The 22683-nt window shown below is 35.9% G+C and overlaps 1 protein-coding gene across 1 annotated transcript in view; it reads left to right on the top strand.

The window, feature by feature from the left end:
* The first annotated feature begins 362 nt into the window (after positions 1–362).
* Positions 363–22683, top strand: part of LOC143042607 (transient receptor potential cation channel subfamily A member 1-like) — a 47619-nt gene continuing 25298 nt past the window's right edge. The window contains exons 1-5 of the mRNA XM_076215011.1: positions 363–460; positions 1484–1558; positions 5293–5436; positions 6219–6303; positions 11820–11861. Coding sequence (XP_076071126.1) covers positions 1541–1558; positions 5293–5436; positions 6219–6303; positions 11820–11861 — 289 coding nt within the window. The 5' untranslated portion in view covers positions 363–460; positions 1484–1540. The remainder of the gene's footprint in view (positions 461–1483; positions 1559–5292; positions 5437–6218; positions 6304–11819; positions 11862–22683) is intronic.

The following is a 22683-nucleotide window of genomic DNA, read 5'->3' as shown; positions in this document are numbered from 1 at the left end:
TTAGCAGTTATTTTTTCATCATTTTTCAGTATGCCAGCTGGTCCTAAATGTATATACATTTATGAGACATTTGCTACATTTTGTACCAATTGTCAATCAACGAGAAATCAATACATGCATTAATTTGAATGAAATGTACATTGTTGATTGTAAGATAACTGATTTCATCGTATCAGATGATATTTTAAAATCTAATATATTTATGTCAATCTGTGGTTTTAGAAGATCATGATCGATAGAAAAATCAACCAAGTATAAATTGCACGCATGAATGATTTATAGTATGTACTAAAGGGTTGCTTACTAACAAATATGTTGTGGTGTTAATAAACTCACGAAGACAGGTGTATTTATTATTATGTGTTAATTCGACATTTACAAGTCTTTGAAGAGGTATGATATTTAACATGTTTATAGAGCTTAGTTGAATTGAAATGTTGCCACTTGTTCACTATAGATGGTAAGTACGTTAAGATATGCTGTAATGCACAAAATATAAAACTACTCAAGCTGGAAATAAGTTTTGTAGCAGTTATTTTAGTTGCAAATTATTTTATGTTCTCTGCCGTTTTTTTTAAATTGAAAAGTTTGGTTATTTGATATAAGAAGATGTGGTATGAGATTGTATATTAGATATGTTTTAGTTGGTAAAAGAACTCCACTGAGCTTTGTTTGTGATTTTTATAGTGTGCACATATGCCGACTCTTTTTTAGGGACAAAAACAAATATTAGGAAATGTTAAATGTACATATTATATAAATGTGAAATGTTTTGTAAATATATGTCTCATGAGCCAACTCAATTACGGGGTATTGATTGTTTTAATGTATATTTGTGTTGTGTAACTTTATAATGTACACTCAGTATGTGACACAATAATAAAATAAATTTTATTTTATTTTTTTTTATTTTTTTTTAAATTTATTTACCGTACATGATGATTTACATGTGTTATTCTTTGTCTCAATAATTTTCTGTCAATTATTCCCTATTCTGGTTTTTTGCACCCCCTTATTATATTTTCTATTCTATTCCCCTATTTTTCTCTTTCTTTTTTTGTTTTACCATTTTCTATCGATTCGGTCCATATCTAGAAGACCATCATGCAAGCGATTTAACACAGGCACTCAACTACTAAACTCGAATCCATCCCTCTTTACTATGTTACTGCTGAAGACTAACTTTTTTAAATATTCTATATCTGAAATAAATTTTACGCTATGTTAATTAGATGTTTGCTAGGTTAAAAGTTCATACTTAATTTTGTTCTAGTTAAGATGTAGATAAATACCCGAACAGCATGAGATTGATGTGTGATAATTAATTAACAAGTATATCTATCACATGTATCAGCTACAAGCATGTAAGAAAAAAATATGATGTATGTATACAAAGTGATAAATCGTATGTATGTAGATATTTAAAATTGCTGAAATACTAATAATGTGTAAAGAAGACGGTGATTTTTTAAAAACTTTTCAGAGTGGCAATGGAATACGAATAGCAACAGACACTTATAAATATTGAAGTTCGGTTACTATGGAGATAGCTAAAGCGGTATGTATATCTTATGTAATATTGTGTAACTTAATCGTGTTAAATAAATGGTTGTGAGACTCTCCGTGAATGAGTAAAGCGTTCTCATACATGTTAGAATGTATACATATATGCTCTTAATACATGGTTTTTAATAGGTTTCAGGCCAATTTTAATCGTTTCACTCGTATAACGCTAAATTTTACATGTTGTGGAACGTGAATATTAAAGTATGTCTTCTTCATACCTCTTTGGTCCGATTGTTTGGGCTGTTGTCTCTTTGACATGTTCCCCATTTCTTTTCTCAATTTTAATAATTGTATATAATGTAACATATTTCCATAAAATTAATGAAAAAATGTAACGCTACATGTTGCTGCGAAAGCCATTTTGATGCATAACAGATAATCTTACGCTCTTATTTGTGTAAAATTTAATATGTACAACGTTAACAATTAAATGCTATTTGTTTATGTGGCTTACACAGCAATTGCAAGTTATTCAGTGTTTCTTCCCTGAAGCCCTCAAAAGGGCGTATCCAACAAAAATCGTTTAATTTGTATCCGATAGCACATCTTGAATATATACTAGAACACACCCGTGATATCGCGGGTCCGTGACTGAATTAAAGTATAAAACTATGCGCAAGCCTTATCTTAGTATTAGTACTGTCATCTGATAAAGTCATGCCGATTATAAGATACACAATTTTCTCTGCTTTCAAATCTTTCTGTTTGAACCCGTCGAACTGGAACTTATCAATTATTGGTAATATTTAAATATTTGGAAAACAAAAGGTCCTGGAATGGAGTATTTTTTAATCAACAGCATTGTCCTATATTAGTTATAAATAAAGTTGAATTCTTTGATTCGCTGTTTTACGTCATGCCCGCTAACAAATTGAAACTTATTTTTAGTCCAGATTTTTAGTATTCGTATTGTTATCTTAGAAATGCTTACGGATTAAAATACTACAATAGGTAACAATTTGACAATTTAGTAGTGTCAACCCAGTGATTATGACCCGTTTATATAGCATATTAATCCTGAATACACCGTTTGGTGGTGCGCCTGTCAGATGCGGAACGTACAGATAAGGTAATAGATAACAGGTGATTATACTATTGGTATCGGTATCGGACTTGACCCGGAACTTCCTAATTATTGGCGATATTAATTACGTGGAAAACAAAAGGGCCTGGAGTGGTGTAATTTTTAATCTACACCTTTGTACTATATTTGTTGTATATAAAGTTGAATTCTTTGATTCGTCGTTTTTACGTGATGACGGCTGACAAATTGGACCTCGTAATTTTAGTATTATAGATATATAAATATTCTTTAAACATAATTGTTTTTGGAACATTGTACACAAACATTGTAAAAATCTACAAGACGGACATTCATTACATAGGAAAAATTGCAACATATGTTTTTCATATGTTTTCAAAACATATGATGCAATTTGTCCTTTGTAATGAATGTCCGTTTTGTACAAAAATGTTGTAGATTTTTATCTTTACAGTATTAAAGTTTGTCAAAATCTGTCAATATTGCGGCTTTGTGTCATCCAATCATATTCATAAAACCTCTAAGAACATATATTGAGCTCTGATACAATGAACAATGTAAAGTTTTAAAGACTTTTTGAAAATGGTCCTTTTTATGTGAAAAAAAAACAGGTGAACCCGGCACTACCTCTTTACTTCTAATGAAGGAAGAGCGTTGTATGTTTAATGTATTGTGCTGTGCGACACGTGAATTTTACACAATACATTAAACATACAACGCTCTTCCTTCATACTTATAGTTAGTTTATCCCCAGTGTTAAACAAATATTTGAAATGTTTAACACTGGGGATAAACTAACTATAAGTAATATAGTCCGCGTCTTCAATACTTGCATTAATTTTGATGGTGTAAAGCGATTAATATTTCGACTCATTACTACCTTTAAAATAGTCTGGGTATTACACCTAATATGCATCAAATATTTCCACTAGACGCTAAATTAACTGCAAAAATCAATCAAATAAATAAACGTCCGGTGGCAAATATTTCATGCATAAACAGAACAATCAATATGTTGGTTCTGCAAGTAAGCTGGAAAACAATGTCATCTCATCTCAATGGAAGTTTATGATGGTCCCTAAATAAGTTAAGTAAATGCAAGAGTGTACTATTTTCAAGAATTTTTTGAAAATAAGCCTTTATTCCTTTTGGTAATCTAGAGGGGACAATATTAACCTCATGATAGAAAATTTATGTGGAACCTATAGCGAAAAAGATAATATTAATTTTCTGTTATAATGAAAAAAAATATGATTGATAAATTGGTGTTTACCAGCGCGACTTTCAGAACTTTTGTTCTTTGTTGTGGCAGAACACCGTTTTATAGGTGGTGGAGGCCAGAGTGTCCGGAGTATATATACCACAGACCTCCCGAAGGAAAAATGAAAACCCTCGTCAATTACGATTGAGTCGAGAGTACATCTCAAGTGCATGATTCGAACTCACAACCTCAGTCACGTGTAGACAGACATGTGATATACTTAGACCACTCGGCCAGCGAATCCTCCCAAAAATTTGGAAATTATAGAAAATATTTGAAATATATTGAAGGACATGGTCCCAATTTCATTTATTGTTTATAAATATTGATTACTTTGATGATAAATAAATACTATGATATTGCCTTAAAAAAATGCAAATAGAATTTTTTCTTACGCACATATGAATAGAAGAAAAATAATCTTGTTTGCATCAATGTTGTGTCTTGTCTAAGAAAATGTATTCCAAGTTGTAAATATATCTTATTTATGTGTTAATAATGTTCTTCTATGCTCAATTTATAAATAAAGGAAGATAAGGTATGAGTGCCAACGAGACCACTCTCCATACAAGTCACAATTTATGAAAGTAAACCATTATAGTTCAAGGTATGGTCTTCAACACTGAGCCTTTGCTCACACCGAACAGCAAGCTATAAAGAGTCTCAAAAAATTACTAGTGTAAAACCATAAAATACTTAATAATATCTATATAAAAAAACGAGAAACGAGTACACTTAGAAACCACATCAACAAACGACAACTACTGAACATTAGATTCCTGACTTAGGACAGGTGCAAACAATTGCAGCAGAATTAAACGATTTAATGGTACTAAACCTTCTCCCTTATCCGAAAGAATAGTTTAACATCACAACATAAAAAGACACACTATAACATATCAAAACTTAACTCAATCAAAAACATTTAATTGTGCATGAAATTTTTCTATCTGTATCATATAATATCCACACAAGTGGTTTTGATTATGAACATGTATTGAATAATATTTGTTAAACGTTATTGATTAAGCTATGAATGAAAGACAAGGGCGACATCTGTTGAACTATAATATAGGAATTAAATTAATATACAAAGTGTTAGACAATACTGATTTTAAGCGGGGGGAAATCATATTCATATGATAGCTAAAGAAATTAAATAAGGTGTTTAATTAACTTATATAAATATGCTTTAGGTTTATACATGTGTCTATTATGTGTAGTATTAGAATAGTTGGATAATTATTTGCCTGAAGTCCAGTGGCAAATATTTCATGTATATTCAGGCCGAGAACAATTTTCTGTGTATTATTGTTTTTTACATTTTCATCGATTTTAATATTGTTTTTATAGTCACTAGATTTATCTTAAGATTCAAATCAATAATATTACGTTTATTACACATGTTTTTCATATTTTTTAGAGCTTCAGGTCTGTTGTTGACACCTGTTGGGAGGCCATTGACAGTATCATATATCGGGGCTCCAAACAGGAAATCCGTGATGCCATCCGATACGGCAGTACAGCGGAGGTCGTTCATCTTGTAAATAAATGCAACTGCGAACAGGTGAATTGTTTGTTATCCCAACTATATTGTTCCCTTCCTACTAGAAAATTTTAAAACAAACCTTACTATATAGACGGTGCAAGAAAAGAATAAATTTAAATTCCCTACTGTATAGTAAAATTTGAGAATGAAAATGGGGAATATGTCAAAGAGACAACAACCCGACCAAATAGCAGATAACAGCCGAACCACCAATTGGTTCAACGCACCGAGAAACTCCCGCACCCGGAGGTGGTCCGTAGCTGGCCCTAAATAAAATTGTGTACTAGTTCCGTGAAAATAGACGTCACACTAAACTATAAAACATATAAATGAACTAAAACTAAAAAAAACATACAAGATTAACAAAGGCTAGAGGCTCCTGACTTAGGACAGGCTGGAAAAAATAGTGCAAGAAAGAATGAAATAAAAATACCTAGATAGTACAAGAAAAGAATACATTTTAAGGGGGAAAACCTACTAGATGATTCAAGAAAAAAAAACCCAAAAAAACCTACTGGATGGTGCAAGAAAAGAATATGTTTTGTCCCGTTTAAGAATTGCAATGAGACATAAAGATTAATCAAGGATTTTTATACAACCACTTACTACACAAACCCTTGGTGTAAGCAACCATGCTTTAAAACAATTATGTTCCATCCTTTCTATTATTGGCCTTCTTCAAACAAAAATGAACTTTAAAGGTTATTATAAACTGTTTGACGAAATCAACATATCTTAAAAAATAATTAGAAATAATAATTATATTTTACAACCTTCCAACTTTACATTGTCTTTCAAAGGTCATTCGAGATGCCATATGTTACTGTATAGAACTGGGAAATACAGACTTGCTTCAATGTATACTACAGAGAATAGATAGTTCAGGTATTTTGTTATTGAAATTATAAGTCTGATGTGATTATAGGTATTATTTTCATATCACAAAATGTATAGCCAAGTAAACTTAAAAACTCATTATTGTCACCCAAATCAAAACTTTTCGAAAGAAAAACCACAAATAAAGTTATAGAACCTAGAAATAGAAAAACAAACATGTACCCGAAACTGGCTAAGGTCGTCTATGTCTAGGGGTATAAGGGTTTCAAATAGTTCTGCGTTTATAAGCATTTATATTTACATGAAATGAGTATCAATGATATTACATAGCCACAAACTATGCTTATTACTATATACGTATAAGTATAAGTACGTCTGAGCCAATGACAACTCTACAACAGATATATCCATCGGATCACCAGCAGTGATGGTGATACATGACTGTGTACATTATGTATATACAAGTCGTCTAAACATCAACCCAACAATGTTAGATCGAAATTTTTGGTTCTTCCTTCGCCGGGATTCGAACCCATGCTACTGAGCTATCGTGACACCAAATCGCCTGCACTGTAGCTATATACTTGTTTTTAGATCATAACACGGAAAAGACATTTAATTGTTCATTTACGTTAACATTATTAATAGAACTTGCAAAACATTAAAACAATGATGGTGAAAAAAGGTGAAAAAATAAATAAAAAAAATGTCATCCACGGTGGGATTCGAACCCACGACGATTAGAAGTCCGGCGCGCTATCCCCTACCCTACGGCGCTATCCCCTGCGCTACGCGGATCGGATTATTTAAAGTGATACATGACCATGATGACTTGTAAATAAGCATCATGTAACAACTGATGATAAAATATTTTTTGCCTTCCCCTTCCAAGACCTTCAACCCCCCTTTACAATAATTTTTTGTTGGTGAATTCCCTTCAACCTAATTAACTTCCAATCATTCCCAGACTTCAATTCCAGAACCGTGTCCACCCAGTAAAAGATCAGGGGAGAGGTTCCAGGGGTTGGAATCTCCCTTTTTTGGACGATCAATGCATTTGAATGGGACATATGGTTGGAACCCAACCCCCTACTATCTCCTGTGTTCTGAACCCCTTTTAAAAATAGCTGGATCTACCCCTGCACCTCTTCGTGTTTGTATCATAGTTGTTACATGTACAATGCACTGTGATATGTCCCCTGGGAACAATAATTATCTCATCTTGTCTGTATATATGTATCATAAAACACACTGCGACTTTTATGAAGCAAAATGCAAGAGAAAAGCGTATCAAATAGGTACAACCTCATGGCTATAACATAATCTAACGGAAATCTTCAATTTTAATTAAATATATTGTTATAGTTATTTATTATCACTATTACTGCTAACAGTTATGTGGACTATTGAAAATGAATTAAAAAAAATATTCGTGATTTCCGCCGGTTGGGACTACTATATATCCATCTAAGTTCATGATACTTATTATTTTAACAGATACATTTTTAAAAATATGGAGAAAAAATAAAGAGAAGGAATCTATCTGTACGTGAATAGAAGTCAGAAAAATAATGAGCGAATGGAATTTTATTTCAATAGATAATATAGCCATTTAACCCTTTCGCTGCCAAACATATTGTTAAAACAACCCCTTCAGTGCCAATGCTTTTTTTTTATTGTCTTTTCTAATCCGTTCTTTGTAAAGGTAATTGAAAAACTTCTATCTTCTATATTTTATGTATGTAAAATTTCATTTTTATTATATTCTTACAATTTTGGAAAGCAAACGCTTAAAAACTTTAGGCAGTTTAGGAAAGTAAGCCTAGAATATATAAATATACTAAATGGCCTACTGCAATAGCGTCGGGAAAAAAGAGTGGATTTGAAACTCTATAGTTCTAAATATTATATAATTTTATATATATTTATAAACGCATCCTTACATAATGTTATTTTCATAAATTTCATAAAAAAGCTCCCCTTTCATATTTTTTTTATATTGGTAAAAAAACGCGCGAATGTTTCAAGACGGAGGAATTAAATTTATCACAAAAACGGCGACGTCATAGTACATTACGTAGTTCATAACATCATTTCAATCGGCCGATTCATCGGCCCTTCAGTTGGAAAGCAGGTCACGGTTTGACCCCAAGTTTATCAGCAACAATAGAGTCACGTGACCGTGAAAATTCAGTAAAAAAACGGATGAGACCAACCTCATTTTAACTCACTGAATACTATTGTCGTAATAAAAACTTATTGACCTAACTAATCTTGAGTATCCATAGTTTATTCTCGTCAAAGCTCACACATCAAATCAAAGTCCTTTATTCTTTATTTTATCTGCAAACTTGGAGTTTGGGTGAAAATTGTCAAGTCTCCTGAACGAAAAATCTAAATATTTACGAGGAAACTAAAAATGATGGGCTGACTTTAAATTTAATAAAGCATCTCATTAAGACAAACACTCGATATGAATATCTCGGCAATAGAATGTTGGATACGCAAACGTCAAATTGATTTCAAACCGAAGCGGTGGTTTTTATGCCGATTTGTGCAAGTGGTTATCTCCCCTTAATATCACCAGTCAAAAATAAAAACCCAGCAAAATGCATAAAAAATAAAAAAGGAGTTTACTTTACAAAAATTAGAAAGAAAATAAACTAAACTCGATTTATAACTATGTATTAAAAGACTGAAAGAAATTAGATCTGGCGGATGAAATATACTACATGCCAGATCTAATTTCTTTCAGTATCTATATAGCTAGGTTTTTAATTTTACATGTAGGTGTCATTATCCACATTTCTGAATTGTTATTTTTTTTACTGCAGTAATATTTTGTCTTTTAATATAAATTTAATATAAATTTTACATTTAATTAGTCCTTCTCTGAAAAATAGGGGGAAGTATCTCTTCTTTATATTATCATAACATAGTTATAAATCGAGTTTAGTTTATTTTCTTTCTAATTTTTGTAAAGTAAACTCCTTTTTTATTTTTTATGTATATATACTTCTGCATGATGCAGAATTTTTTTATTATATTTAATGCAATAAAACATAGTTTATACAATTTCAATAATCTTTGTGAAAATTGATATAATTATCAAATAAATAGTATTGATCATATATATTTTATATTCTATAAAGTGTGACCAAGAGTCTCAACAAATTTCTTCAAATTAAGAGAGTCTTTAAACTCAAGCCTATGTCTCTTAGTTGAACAATAAAATACAAAAAAGGGATTTATAAGTTTCATACCAAAAATATTGACAGAAGTTCTGTAAAAAAAATATATGCTTTAAATTATACAGTAAGTGAAAGTGACACAATTTTGAATTTCAGAATCATTATTATTGTAAAATTGAACTATTAGATTAGCTTGCACAGTAGCCCTTTGTCTTATTTCTCAGGGTATTTTATAGATTATGAAAGTAAACTTTTTGGAAAAAATGGGGCTTCTTCTCTTGAACAGTTGCTGTATCAGCTTCTTTAAATAATTACATATTTATAAACAAAGTATTGTATATATACTTTACCTGAATACTAGTAATAGGAAATGAAATGAAACTGGTGGGACAGATTTTGTGCATTTTACTTCAATAATGATTAAAGATGCTTAAATTTGACAAGAATTTGCCATTTGAATAAATTCAATTTTGTAACAACACATCTCTATGAATAAACTTCTTGTTTGGCTGACTTGGCTTGATAAGCTAGTTTTTGCTCTTATTACTATAAAATTGAGAATGGAAATATAGCTTACTAAGTAAAGAGATAATAATATAAGCAAGATTTTATTAACTGACCTTCATTTTCTTTTTTCATATGTTTTTTTCCCACAGAATTTTCTTTGCAATGCATTTTCTATTGCTATTTTTGTGATTTTGTCCATCCATAGAGTAGGCTATCAATAATTTGTCAGATCTGTCAGAATTTTCCAAGACGTTTAGCTTTAAACGCAATAAAGAAGATCTTTGTTTGTTGTTTCACTTTTCCAATGTGTAAATTTTTACTATGCACATGACCCTGACACATATTTTGTTATTATAAACGTTATGTGACGTATGTTGAAAAAAGAAAACAATGTCACCGTCAATTTATGTAGGGGATCAAAAGGGGTTTTAGTTACTTTAAAATACAAGTATCGTATGGAATTGTGAAAATCCACAACTTTTAATCAAAATTTCATTCATGTCTTTAATAAAATCAGTATTTTAGAGCACTTTGAAACAGGTACAATGAAAAGAAGCTAAACTTTACTGTTTTGAAGTAGAAACGTAGCTAAAACCAGATAAAAATTGACATGGCTGGTGGTCACTAAAATTGATGTATAAAAGTAAAAAATGATGGCTTCAAAACAGTGTATAAATTTGAAATAGGTTTCCCGGTTTCATTTAAGATTATAACCGTTCTTTTCTGTATTTGGATACGCAAACGTCAAATTAGGAAAAATCATTTTTTTTGGCGAACAAAAAGATGGCTATTTTTTTTTAGAACTGACAGGATAAAGGAATAGCAATAACAAGCTATTTTTTGTAATGTTTGTATGTCGTAAAGAAATTATATTGGTCACAAAACCTACAAATTTTAAAATTTAATTGTAATAAAAGCATGACAAGTTGCAAAAAATACTTTAAACGTCAATCTTTTAGCCGATTGATTTGGCGGACTTTTTGACGTTACGGACGACTGTAGCGCCACCTAATTAATTCCCCCTGCTATTGTTGCTGATAGAGCTTGACGACAACGGCCGTATCGAAGGACTTGCTTTCCAACTGCTTTGGCATTGAAAGGAGTATGACTTTGGGCCGATCATCGGCCCTGTGGCACAACACTCGTTAATGGAGAAGCCAATCTCTTTTATTATATGTCTAAAGTAATAATAACTACTCATCTTTAAAATCTATGTAGAAAGAATTATTTTATTGACAATAAATCAGGAGAAGAAAATATCAAGACAATGAGATATGGTATGTTAAGTTTCATTATAGTATAACTAATCGCCGTATTTGAATATCAAAAATAAGACAACGCGTGACCGAACGACGCATGGATTAAACGAGTGCGCAGCACGAGTTTAATCCATAGCGGCGTTCCAGGGGCGGATGCAGGAATTTTCTAAAGGGGGGGTGCTAACCCAGGGCACCCAGGGCAAAAGGGGGGGGGGGGTGCAAAACATATGTCCCGATACAAATGCATTGATCGGCAAAAATAAAGGGGGGTGCGCACCCCCGGAACCCCCCCCCCCCCCCCCTGGATCCGCCACTGCGTTCGGTCACAAGTTGTCTTATTTTTGATATTCAAATACGGCGATTAGTTATTCTTTTTATTACATTGGCAAATGGCTTTTTTTTTTTATGAATTTAATGTAGAAAATGTAAGGAACTATATCTTTTTCCTACGCATTGACAATTTGTTTTGATTCGACGTTATCGCCGTCTTGACAACGCCTATTGTTGTATGACGTCAAAGAGTGAAATTATCGGTTTTTATCTAACTGGGAAATCAATGGTAATTCATTGCAACCAATGTAATAATCTGATTTATCTTTTGTTCCAGACAAAGAAAGGTTGATCATAACAAAGCAATGCAGAGAAGATCGTAAGTTTGTCGTGTTATTATGTCTGTCCGCCATTATGCGGAAAGACCTATTGGTTTTGTTCTGATTTTAAGGTCTTTCTATTTTTCAGTTGAAAGACGTTTTGCTGTTGTTCTGGTTATTAGGGCTTTTCACTTCTCCATGGAAAGACCTATTGGTTTTTGTTATGTTTTTTGGTGTTTCTTTTCTTGGGCAATTGTTTTTCTTGGGCAATTGTTTTTCTTGCGCTGTGTTTTAATTTGTTTCAAAAGATATCTCTTTGGTTTTTGCATATGTAATGTCATACAGTCTTTACGCTTTTGAAACTGACCATGTTTAACCGAACACTTTTCTGTGTAAGAGTTATTACCACGAACACTGTTTTTCTAGTTATTTGATCTCCTTTGCAACCGTAGAAGAAAGCGACAAATTTATTTTTCCGAATTCTCATTATATCCTCAGGATGTTACGTTTGATTTCGACCGAAGATATCCGGGGACTCCGTATGAGACTCCATATGAGAGCTATTCCCCCATATGAATTTGATATAAGTGATATGAATTTCTTACTGGTAAACCGTAAGTAATAGAGACCTAGGGTCTTTTTATATGAGGTCCTTGGTCCAAAATAATATATATTAGGATCAAACGGTCAAGGTTAAATTCGAAAATTTAGTTTTTGTCTTATTTTCACTTCTTTAAAAAAAACAAAAAAAAAACGTATAAGATATTTAAAATATATTTTACTTAATTGTTAGTTGCGACGTGTCTTTACACATACATTTTGGTTGAAAAGGTACGCTGACAATAAACTGTAGTTTTCTTCCCTCTTATATTTAAAATTACGCATAATTTTATAATGATATAATACACTCACCATATATAATAACGGTTCATTCTCATTTATCCAACTTTTTAAAATTATAGGTAGTAAAGACCAGACTCAAGCTAGCGAACAATAAGCCAGCGAACAATAAGATGAAACAAGCTAGCGAACAATAAGCCAGCGAACAATAAGAAAACGCACCCACATGATCATGCCTAAAAACCGAAGATTTGCAATAACACGACACGTACTTATAAATATGATGACAAATAAATAAAAATGATGACAAATAATTTCCAATAGGAAGATGAAATGCAATTCCATTTAAACACAGAAAAGTTTAATAATTTATTTGTGTATTTAATAACTTTTTTTTAAGGCCGGGAATTAAAAAAAAAACTTTCTCCTTTCTCTTTGATAAGGGATTGGTTATTGTCTGTATAATAATAATAACAATTGATAACAACAGGTTACACTATATTGCTGTAGCGAAACAATAAGATCTTCAAGCTTATATAATTATACGATTAAAAAAAAACTGATAACCATTATATTCACTTTTCGCCAAAGAAATAGCTAGTTCACGTAATTATTCAAAAGTAAATAGTCACTCTTGTAATTTATTTATTACATTTCGATAAGAGCGATAAGTGTAAGAGTTACACACGAATACACCAATTACGTCAAATAGAATGAAAACGATTTGACATAAATATTTTGGTTAATCTAAACAACAATTTATTTAGAATCAAACCTAACTTGAATCCGTAAACATTTCCCTACGGCAAAGACCCGGATGGGGTAGGGTGACCTTACCATCCCCCTTCTTTAATTCATAAAAAAATAGCTACGGTAAAGCTTTTGTCCCCACTATAATACACAAATGATAAACACTTGCCTAAGCTTGCCTGGGCCCAAAAATCCAGGTGGGTAAAGTTACGGATTTTTTTTTCGGAGGTCCAAAGTTGGGGTCGGGTGACCCTATCATTCCCCTTCTTTAATTCATAGCCAAGTCCCTACGGCAAAGCTTTTAACCACACTAGGTACACTAGATAGGCAATTGCCTAAGCTTGCCTGGGCCTAAAGATCCAGGTGGGTAAAGTTACGGAATTTTTTTTTCGGAGGTCCAAAGTTGGGGTCGGGTAACCCTACCCTCCCCCTTCTTTAATTCATAGCCAAGTCACTACGGCAAAGCTTTTAACCACACTAGGTACACTCGATAGGCAATTGCCTAAGCTTGCCTGGGCTTAAAGATTCAGGTGGGTAAAGTTACGGATTTTTTTTGGAGTCCAAAGTTGGGGTCGGGTGACCCTAACCTCCCTCTTCTTTAATTCATAGCCAAGTCCTACGGCAAAGCTTTTAACCACACTAGGTATACTCGATAGGCAATTGCCTAAACTTGCCTGGGCCAAAAGATCCAGGTGGGTAAAATTACGGATTTTATCTTTTCGGAGGTCCAAAGTTGGGGTCGGGTGACCCTAACCTACCCCTTCTTTAATTCATAGCCAAGTCACTACGGCAAAGCTTTTAACCACACTAGGTAAACTCGATAGACAATTGCCTAAGCTTGCCTTAGCCGAAAGATCCAGGTAGGTAAAGTTACGGAATGTTTTTTTCGGAGGTCCAGAGTTGGGGTAGGGTGACCCTACCCTCCCCCTTCTTTCGTTCATAAAATTTTCCCTACGGCAAAGCTTTTTTGCCCACTAGGTACAAATAATAGGCATTTGCCTAAGCTTGCCTGGGCCCAAAGATCCAGGTGGGTAAAGTTACGGAACTTTTTTTTTCGGAGGTCCAAAGTTGGGGTAGGGTGACCCTACCCTCCCCCTTCTTTCGTTCATAAAACTTTCCCAACGGCAAAGCTTTTTTGCCAAGTAGGTACAAATGATAGTCACTTGCCTAAGCTTGCCTTGGGTCAAAGATCCAGGTGGGTAAAGTTACGGAACTTTTTTTTTTAGGTCCAAAGTTGGGGTAGGGTGACCCTACCCTCCCCCTTCTTTCGTTCATAAAATTTTCCCTACGTCAAAGCTTTTTTGTCCACTAGGAACAAATGATAGGCACTTGCATAAGCTTGCTTGGGCCAAAATACCCAGGTGGGTAAAGTTACGGAACTTTTTTTTTTAGGTCCAAAGTTGGGGTAGGGTGACCCTACCCCCCCTTCTTTCGTTCATAAAATTTTCCCTACGGCAAAGATTTTTTGCCCACTAGGTACAAATGATAGGCACCTGCCTAAGCTTGCCTGGGCCCAAATACCCAGGTGGGTAAAGTTACGGAACTTTTTTTTTTGAGGTCCAAAGTTGGGGTAGGGTGACCCTACCCTACCCCTTCTTTTGTTCATAAAATTTTCCCTACGGCAAAGCTTGTCTACTAGGTACAAATGATAGGCACTTGCCTAAGCTTGCCTTGGCCCAAATACCAAGGTGGGTAAAGTTACGGAACTTTTTTTTTTGAAGTCCAAACTTGGGGTAGGGTGACCGTACCCTCCCCCTTCTATCGTTCATAAAATTTTCCATACGGCAAAGCTTTTTTGCCCGCTAGGTACAAATGATAGGCACTTGCCTAAGCTTGCCTGGGCCCAAATACCCATGGTGGTTGAAGTTACGTAACTTTTTTTTTGAGGTCCAAAGTTGGGGTAGGGTGATCCTAACCTCCCCCTTCTTTCGTTCATAAAATTTTCCCTACGGCAAAGCTTGCATGGCCACTAGGTACAAATGATAGGCAATTGCCTAAGCTTGCCTGGACCCAAATACCCAGGTGGGTAAAGTTACGGAACTTTTTTTTTTTAGGTCCAAAGTTGGGGTAGGGTGACCCTACCCTCCCCCTTCTTTCGTTCATAAAATTTTCCCTACGGCAAAGTTTTTTGCCCAGTAGGTACAAATGATATGCACTTTCCTAAGCTTGCGTGGGCCCAAAGATCAAGGTGGGCAAAGTTACGGAACTTTTTTTTTTGAGGTCCAAAGTTGGGGTAGGGTGACCCTAGTACCCTCCCCCTTCTTTCGTTCATAAAATTTTCCCTACGTCAAAGCTTTTTTGTCCACTAGGAACAAATGATAGGCACTTGCCGAAGCTTGCTTGGGCCCAAATACCCAGGTGGGTAAAGTTACGGAACTTTTTTTTTTTAGGTCCAAAGTTGGGGTAGGGTGACCCTACCCCCTTCTTTCGTTCATAAAATTTTCCCTACGGCAAAGATTTTTTGCCCACTAGGTACAAATGATAGGCACTTGCCTAAGCTTGCCTGGGCCCAAAGATCCAGGTGGGTAAAGTTACGGAACTTTTTTTTTTGAGGTCCAAAGTCGGGGTAGAGTGACCCTACCCTCCCCTTCTTTCGTTCATAAAATTTTCCCTACGGGAAAGTTTTTTGCCTAGTAGGTTCAAATGATATGCACTTTCCTAAGCTTGCGTGGTCCCAAAGATCAAGGAGGGTACAGTTACGGAACTTTTATTTTGAGGTCCAAAGTTGGGGTAGGGTGACCCTACCCTCCCCCTTCCTTCGTTCATAAAATTTTCCCTACGGCAAAGCTTTTTTGCCCACTAGGTACAAATAATAGGCATTTGCCTAAGCTTGCCTGGGCCCAAAGATCCAGGTGGGTAAAGTTACGGAATTTTTTTTTCGGAGGTCCAAAGTTGGGGTAGGGTGACCCTACCCTCCCCCTTCTTTCGTTCATAAAACTTTCCCAACGGCAAAGCTTTTTTGCCAAGTAGGTACAAATGATAGTCACTTGCCTAAGCTTGCCTTGGGTCAAAGATCCAGGTGGGTAAAGTTACGGAACTTTTTTTTTTAGGTCCAAAGTTGGGGTAGGGTGACCCTACCCTCCCCCTTCTTTCGTTCATAAAATTTTCCCTACGGCAAAGCTTTTTTGCCCACTAGGTAAAAATGATAGGCACCTGCCTAAGCTTGCCTGGGCCCAAATACCCAGTTGGGTAAAGTTACGGAACTTTTTTTTTTTAGGTCCAAAGTTGGGGTAGGGTGACCCTACCCTTCCCCTTCTTTCGTTCATAAAATTTTCCCTACGTCAAAGCTTTTTTGCCCAGTAGATACAAATGATAGGCACTTCAGTAAGCTTGCCTGGGCCCAAATACCCAGGTGGGTAAAGTTACGGAACTTTTTTTTTGAGGTATTAAGTTGGGGTAGGGTGACCCTACCCTCCCTCTTCTTTCGTTCATAAAATTTTCCCTACGGTAAAGCTTTTTTGCCCACTAGGTACAAATGATAGGCACTTGCCTAAGCTTGCTTGGGCCCAAATACCCAGGTGGGTAAAGTTACGGAACTTTTTTTTTTAGGTCCAAAGTTGGGATAGGGTGACCCTACCCCCCTTCTTTCGTTCATAAAATTTCCCCTACGGCAAAGATTTTTTGCCCACTAGGTACAAATGATAGGCACTTGCCTAAGCTTACCTGGGCCCAAAGATCCAGGTGGGTAAAGTTACGGAACTTTTTTTTAGGTCCAAAGTTGGGGTAGGGTGACCCTACCCTCCCCCTTCTTTCGTTCATAAAATTTTCCCTACGTCAAAGCTTTTTTGCCCACTAGGAAAAAATGATAGGCACTTGCCTAAGCTTGCTTTAGCCCAAATACCCAGGGTGGGTACAGTTACGAAACTTTTTTTTTGCGGTCCAAAGTTGGGGTAGGGTGACCCTACCCTCCCCCTTTTTTCGTTCATAAAATTTTCCCTACGGCAAAGCTTATTTGCCCACTAGATACAAATGATAGGCATTTGCCTAAGCTTGCCTGGGCCCAACGAGTCCCTACGGCAAAGCTGTTTTAACCACAAGGTTCAAATGTGAGGCACTTACCAAAGGTTGCCTGAGCTCAAAGACCCAGGTAGGTTAAGTTTCGAAACTTTAATAATTGATGTCCAAAGAAGGTTGACCCTACCATCCCCATCCTTTCCTTCATAAAATTTTCCCTACGGCAAAGCTTCTTTGCCCACTAGGAACAAATGATAAGCACTTGTCAAAGGTTGCATGGGCCAAAAAAAAATGATGGATACAGTTATGGAACTTTCTTAATTAAGGTGCAAAGTTTGGATAGGATGACCCTACCATCCTCTTTCCTTCATAAAACTTTCCTAACGGAAATCTTTTTTGCCCTCCAGGTACAAATGTGCGACACCTGCCAAAGGTTTTCTGGCCCTTTTTCTGAAGAAGGAGGGTAAAGTTACCGAACTTTCTTAATTGAGGTCCTAGGTTGGAGTAGTGTGACCCTACCATCCCCCTTCTTTCCTTAATAAAATTTTCCCTACGGCAAAGCTTTTTTTAACTACTAGGAACAAATGATAGGCACTTGCCCAAGGTTGCCTGGGCTTAAGGCCAAGGTAGGTAAAGTTATGGAACTTTTTTAATTGAAGTCCAAAGTTTTGGTCGGGTGACCCTGCCATCCTCCTCCTTTCCTTCATAAAGTTTTCACTACGGCAAAGCTTCTTTGCCCACTAGGAACAAATGAAAGGCACTTGCCCAAGGTTGCATGGGCCCAAAAACCCAGTTGTGTAAAATTATGGAACTTTTTAAATTGAGGTCCAAAATTTGGGTAGGGTGACCCTACCATCCCCCTTTTTTCCTTCTTAAAATTTTCCTAACGGCAAAGCTTTTTTGCCCTCTAGGTACAAATGTGCGGCACTTGGCCAAGATTGTCTGGCCCCAAGGACCAAGGTAGGTAACGTTACCGAAATTTCTTAATTGAGGTCCAATGTTGGAGTAGAGTGACCCTACCATCCCCTTTCTTTCCTTCATAAAATTTTCCCTACGGCAAAGCTTTTTTAACCACTAGGTACAAATGTTAGGCACTTGCCCAAGGTTGCCTGGTTCATAAGACCCAGGTGGATTAAGTTTCGAAACTTTTATAGTTGAGGTCCAAAGTTAGGGAAGGTAGACCCTACCACCTGCCTCCTTTCCTTCATAAAATTTCCCTTACGGCAAAGCTTTTTTTGCCCACTAGATACAAAAGTGAGGCACTTGCCTAAGTTTGCCAGGACCCAAATGAACCAGGTTGGTAGAGTAACGGAACTTTTTTAATTGAGGTCCATAGTTGGGTCGGGTGACGCTACCATCCCCTTTCTTTAATTCATAAAAAAATCCCTACAGCAAAGATTATGTCCCGACTAGGTACAAATAATAGGCACTTGCCCAAAGTTGCCTGGGCCCAAATACCCAGGAAGGTTAAGTTACGGAACTTTTTAAATTGAGGTCCAGAGTTTGGGTAGGGTGACCCTACCATCCCCTTCTTTCCTTTATATAATTTTCCTAACGGCAAAGATTCTTTTTTCACTAGGTACAAATGTGAGGCATTTGCTAAAGGTTGTCTTGCTCCAAAGACACAGGTGGGTAAAGTTACCGAACTTTCTTAATTGAGGTCCAATGTTGGAGTAGGGTGACCCTACCATCCCCCTTCCTTCCTTCATAAAATATACCCTAAGGCAAAGCTTTTGTGCCCACTAGGAACAAATGATAGGCACTTGCTCAATGTTGCCTGGACCTGAAGACCCAGGTTGGTAAAGTTACGGAACTTTTTTAATTGAGGTCCATAGTTGGGGTGGGGTGACCCTACCATCCCCCTTCTGTAGTTCTTTAAATAATAACCTACAGCAAAGATTTTGTCCCCACTAGGAACAATTGATAGGCACTTGCCTAAGGTTGCCTGGATTCAAAGACCAAAGATGGTAAAGTTACGAAACCTTTTTTTTTTGGTCCAAAGTTGGGATCGGGTGACCCTACCACCTCCCTTCTTTATTTAAAAGCAAAGTCCCTTCGGCAAAGCTTTTGTCAACACTGGGTACACTCGATAGCCAATTTCCTAAGGTTGCCTTGACCCAAAGACACAGGTGGGTAAAGTTACGGATTTTGTTTTATTGTGTACAAAGTTGGGGTCGGGTGACCTTACGACCCCCTTCTTAAATTCATAACATAGTCCCTACGACAAAACTTTTGTCCAAACTAGGTAAATTCGATAGGCAATTGCCTAAGGTTAACTGGACTCAAAGACCCAGTTTGGCAAAGTTATGGAACTTTTTTAATTGAGGTCCAAATTTTGGGTTTGGTGACCCTACCACCTCCCTTCTATATTTAAAAAAAAGTCCCTACGGCAAAGCTTTAGTTCGTGAAAAAAAATCTGTATGCCGAAATGCTTTGAACATCCCCAGATACATATACAATTGAATAGCATAAAGTTTACCTGATTAAATGATGCATGTGAGTCAATCATGTCCAAGATGTAACCATAAATCAAGATCTTCGATATAGGCAATGTTGACATGATATCGTATCGATATCGATGTTTGCTTCAAACAAACATAAACGGATGTAAAAATCAACAATTTTCATAAGACAAACTCAGATATACCAGATGTCGACGATATCGATAAAGTCGAATCGATTTCGATTTGATATCGAAGCTTGCTCTATACATCCATCACATAACCATATTTCGATAGTGCATGAATGCTGGATATTTGAAGATCCAACAAAGTGGAATGTAATGTGTGCCAACACATTCTGGCGATCAACGCACAGATATATCTGGTCAGACCATTCAGAAAGCAAACCACAGTGATCATAACCTTCATGTGAACTGGGGTTGGGATAGCACACAAATCAGCTTACAGAGATATACATCTGATAAAACCAACAGTTAGACGAGAAATGTTAATGTCAAGGAAGGAAAATATTAAGTAGCTAACTAATGCAAACAAAGTGATATGGAAAGCTTTCGATGATGATCTCATGGAAAACAACTTAGAGACAAAATTAGCAGGAAAAGTTGAGAGCAGTGACGTCCATTATTTACTTCGTAGGAAAGGAGAGATTTGGGGTTGATTACATCTGGGAAAAGAGAAAGAACACGAAGTCAGAGTAACCGCAAACAGTAGAGGAACCAATATAACTGCATGTGTATTTACAATTGATGAGTCAGAACTGAAGTTCAACAAAGTGCAGGATGTTTTGGAGAAAACACGAGCAGTACCAGGGCCATACAGTATATGTTCCAAGCTAACCAGACGATTGTAGAAGTTTTTGAGAGTAGTTTGGAGAAGAAGAAAGATGATAGATGCTTGGTATAAAACAGAAAGATGTTTTATTCCGAAGGGAGAGAACTCCATGAAGGTTGAGTTGTTTGAACCATCTCTATACTGAACATCGAGGGTAAAAATCCTACCAGTTCTAGCAAAGTACAACACAATTCCTGCTAAGTAATGAATAATGCATAGACCTATCGGTTCAGAAATGAGGCATGACAGAGGTATCCGGGTGTATTGACCATACTAGTGTTTTGACTCAGAGCTTAAGAGAATCATAGGAGAAGAAAAGCGACTTTGGCTAGACCTTGCATATGCTTAAGGATTCATACCTCACAAACTGGTAGATTTGACATTGCAGAGGTACTGTGTGCCAACCACAACATGACAATGCTGCAGGAATACTTTGATCACATAGAGATGGTATTTACAGTAGGAGATTTCAACACAGCTTGGCCAAGACTATGAGAAGGAATATAAATGGGATGTACATTGTCCTAGTATTGTTTGCAGCAGCTGTTAATCCACATTATGAAGTCAGTTGAAAAACCAGTAAGAGGACCATTAATGTCAACAGGTAGAAGACAACAACCAATATGAGCATTTATAGATGACATGACTATTAATTATTATAAATTAAGAAATGCATCTCCGTCATGCAAAGCTCTGATTTCTTTCACGGATATGGCTATACTTTTTGGACCTTTTGGAATATATAGCTCTTCATCTTTAATATAAGCTTTGGAATTCAAATATTTTGGCCACGAGCATCACTGAAGAGACATGTATTGTCGAAATGCGCATCTGGTGCAGGAAAATTGGTACCGTTAATATTATTACTACCACTGGGTCGATGCCTCTGCTGGTGGACTGTAAGTCCCCGAGGGTATCACAAGCCCAGTAGCCAGTACTTATGCAGTGGCATGAAAATACGGATTTTTGTGTTATTAAAATTTGCTGTTACAAAATGTTAGAAATTATTATAAATTAAGGAATGTATCTCCCTCATGCATAGCTCTGATTTCTTTCACGGATTTGGCTATTCTTTTTGGACCTTTTGGATTATAGCTCTTCATCTTTTATATAAGCTTTGGATTTCAAATATTTTGGCCACAAACATCACTGAAAAGACATGTATTGTCGAAATGCGCATCCGGTGCAGGAAAATTTGTACCGTTAATGTTATTACAGCAAACACAGAACTAGAGGGAAGATGGACCTTAGAGATATTGGAAGGAATGATAAATTGGGCATCAATGAAATTCCAACCCAGTAAATTCAAGAAGTTTACTTCTGAAAAAAGGCAAAGTGAGAGATGAAACTTTCGAATTAGCAGGGGAATTTTACCAACAGTCAGAGATAAAATGCTTTTAGGACAGTAGACAGTAAAACACAAAAGAAATACTAATACAGCTGGTATAAATAGATTGACTGTCGAAGATAGACCAACGTGGTCTGTCAGGAAGATACAAAGCTTGGATGTATCAACATCGTGTCTTGCCAAGAACACTATGGCCGTTATTGATATATGAGTTTTCCGTGTCCAAAGCTGAGGTTAAGAAAAAAAAAAAGACTTTGGTTCGGCGTAGCAAGAAGTTTCAGCAGCGTTGACAATATAGTGACTAAACAGCAATAACCACTCACTTAATTCGTGGACTGAAGAGTTTAAAGTTACAAAAACACGACAGGTCATGATGGTAAGTAACAGCAAATATGGCAAAGTTAGAGGAGCCAAAGTGAAGATGAATACAAGAAGAAAGTGAAAAGCATAGAAAGCAGGAAGCAGGAAGTTCGACAAATAAAAGAATAGAACAGTAATATCAATGCGGTAGGTATGAAGCAGCAAGGTGGCTGGTCTATTTGGCAAGGAACTAGAAGTGGGGTGTTTGCCAGGAGCGATATTTGGAGTATGAAGGGATATCGTTTCAGCATCAATCTGAGATCAGTGTATGATGTACTGCCAAGTCTATCAAATCTCTATGCATAGGGATTGATAGAAGATCCAATGTGCACCGTA

Source organism: Mytilus galloprovincialis, chromosome 8 (assembly GCF_965363235.1).
Source record: "Mytilus galloprovincialis chromosome 8, xbMytGall1.hap1.1, whole genome shotgun sequence".
In the NCBI taxonomy this organism is placed as follows: Eukaryota; Metazoa; Mollusca; class Bivalvia; order Mytilida; family Mytilidae; genus Mytilus; species Mytilus galloprovincialis.
Note: the sequence above shows the minus strand (reverse complement) of the source record. Positions and strands in the feature narration are given on the sequence as shown.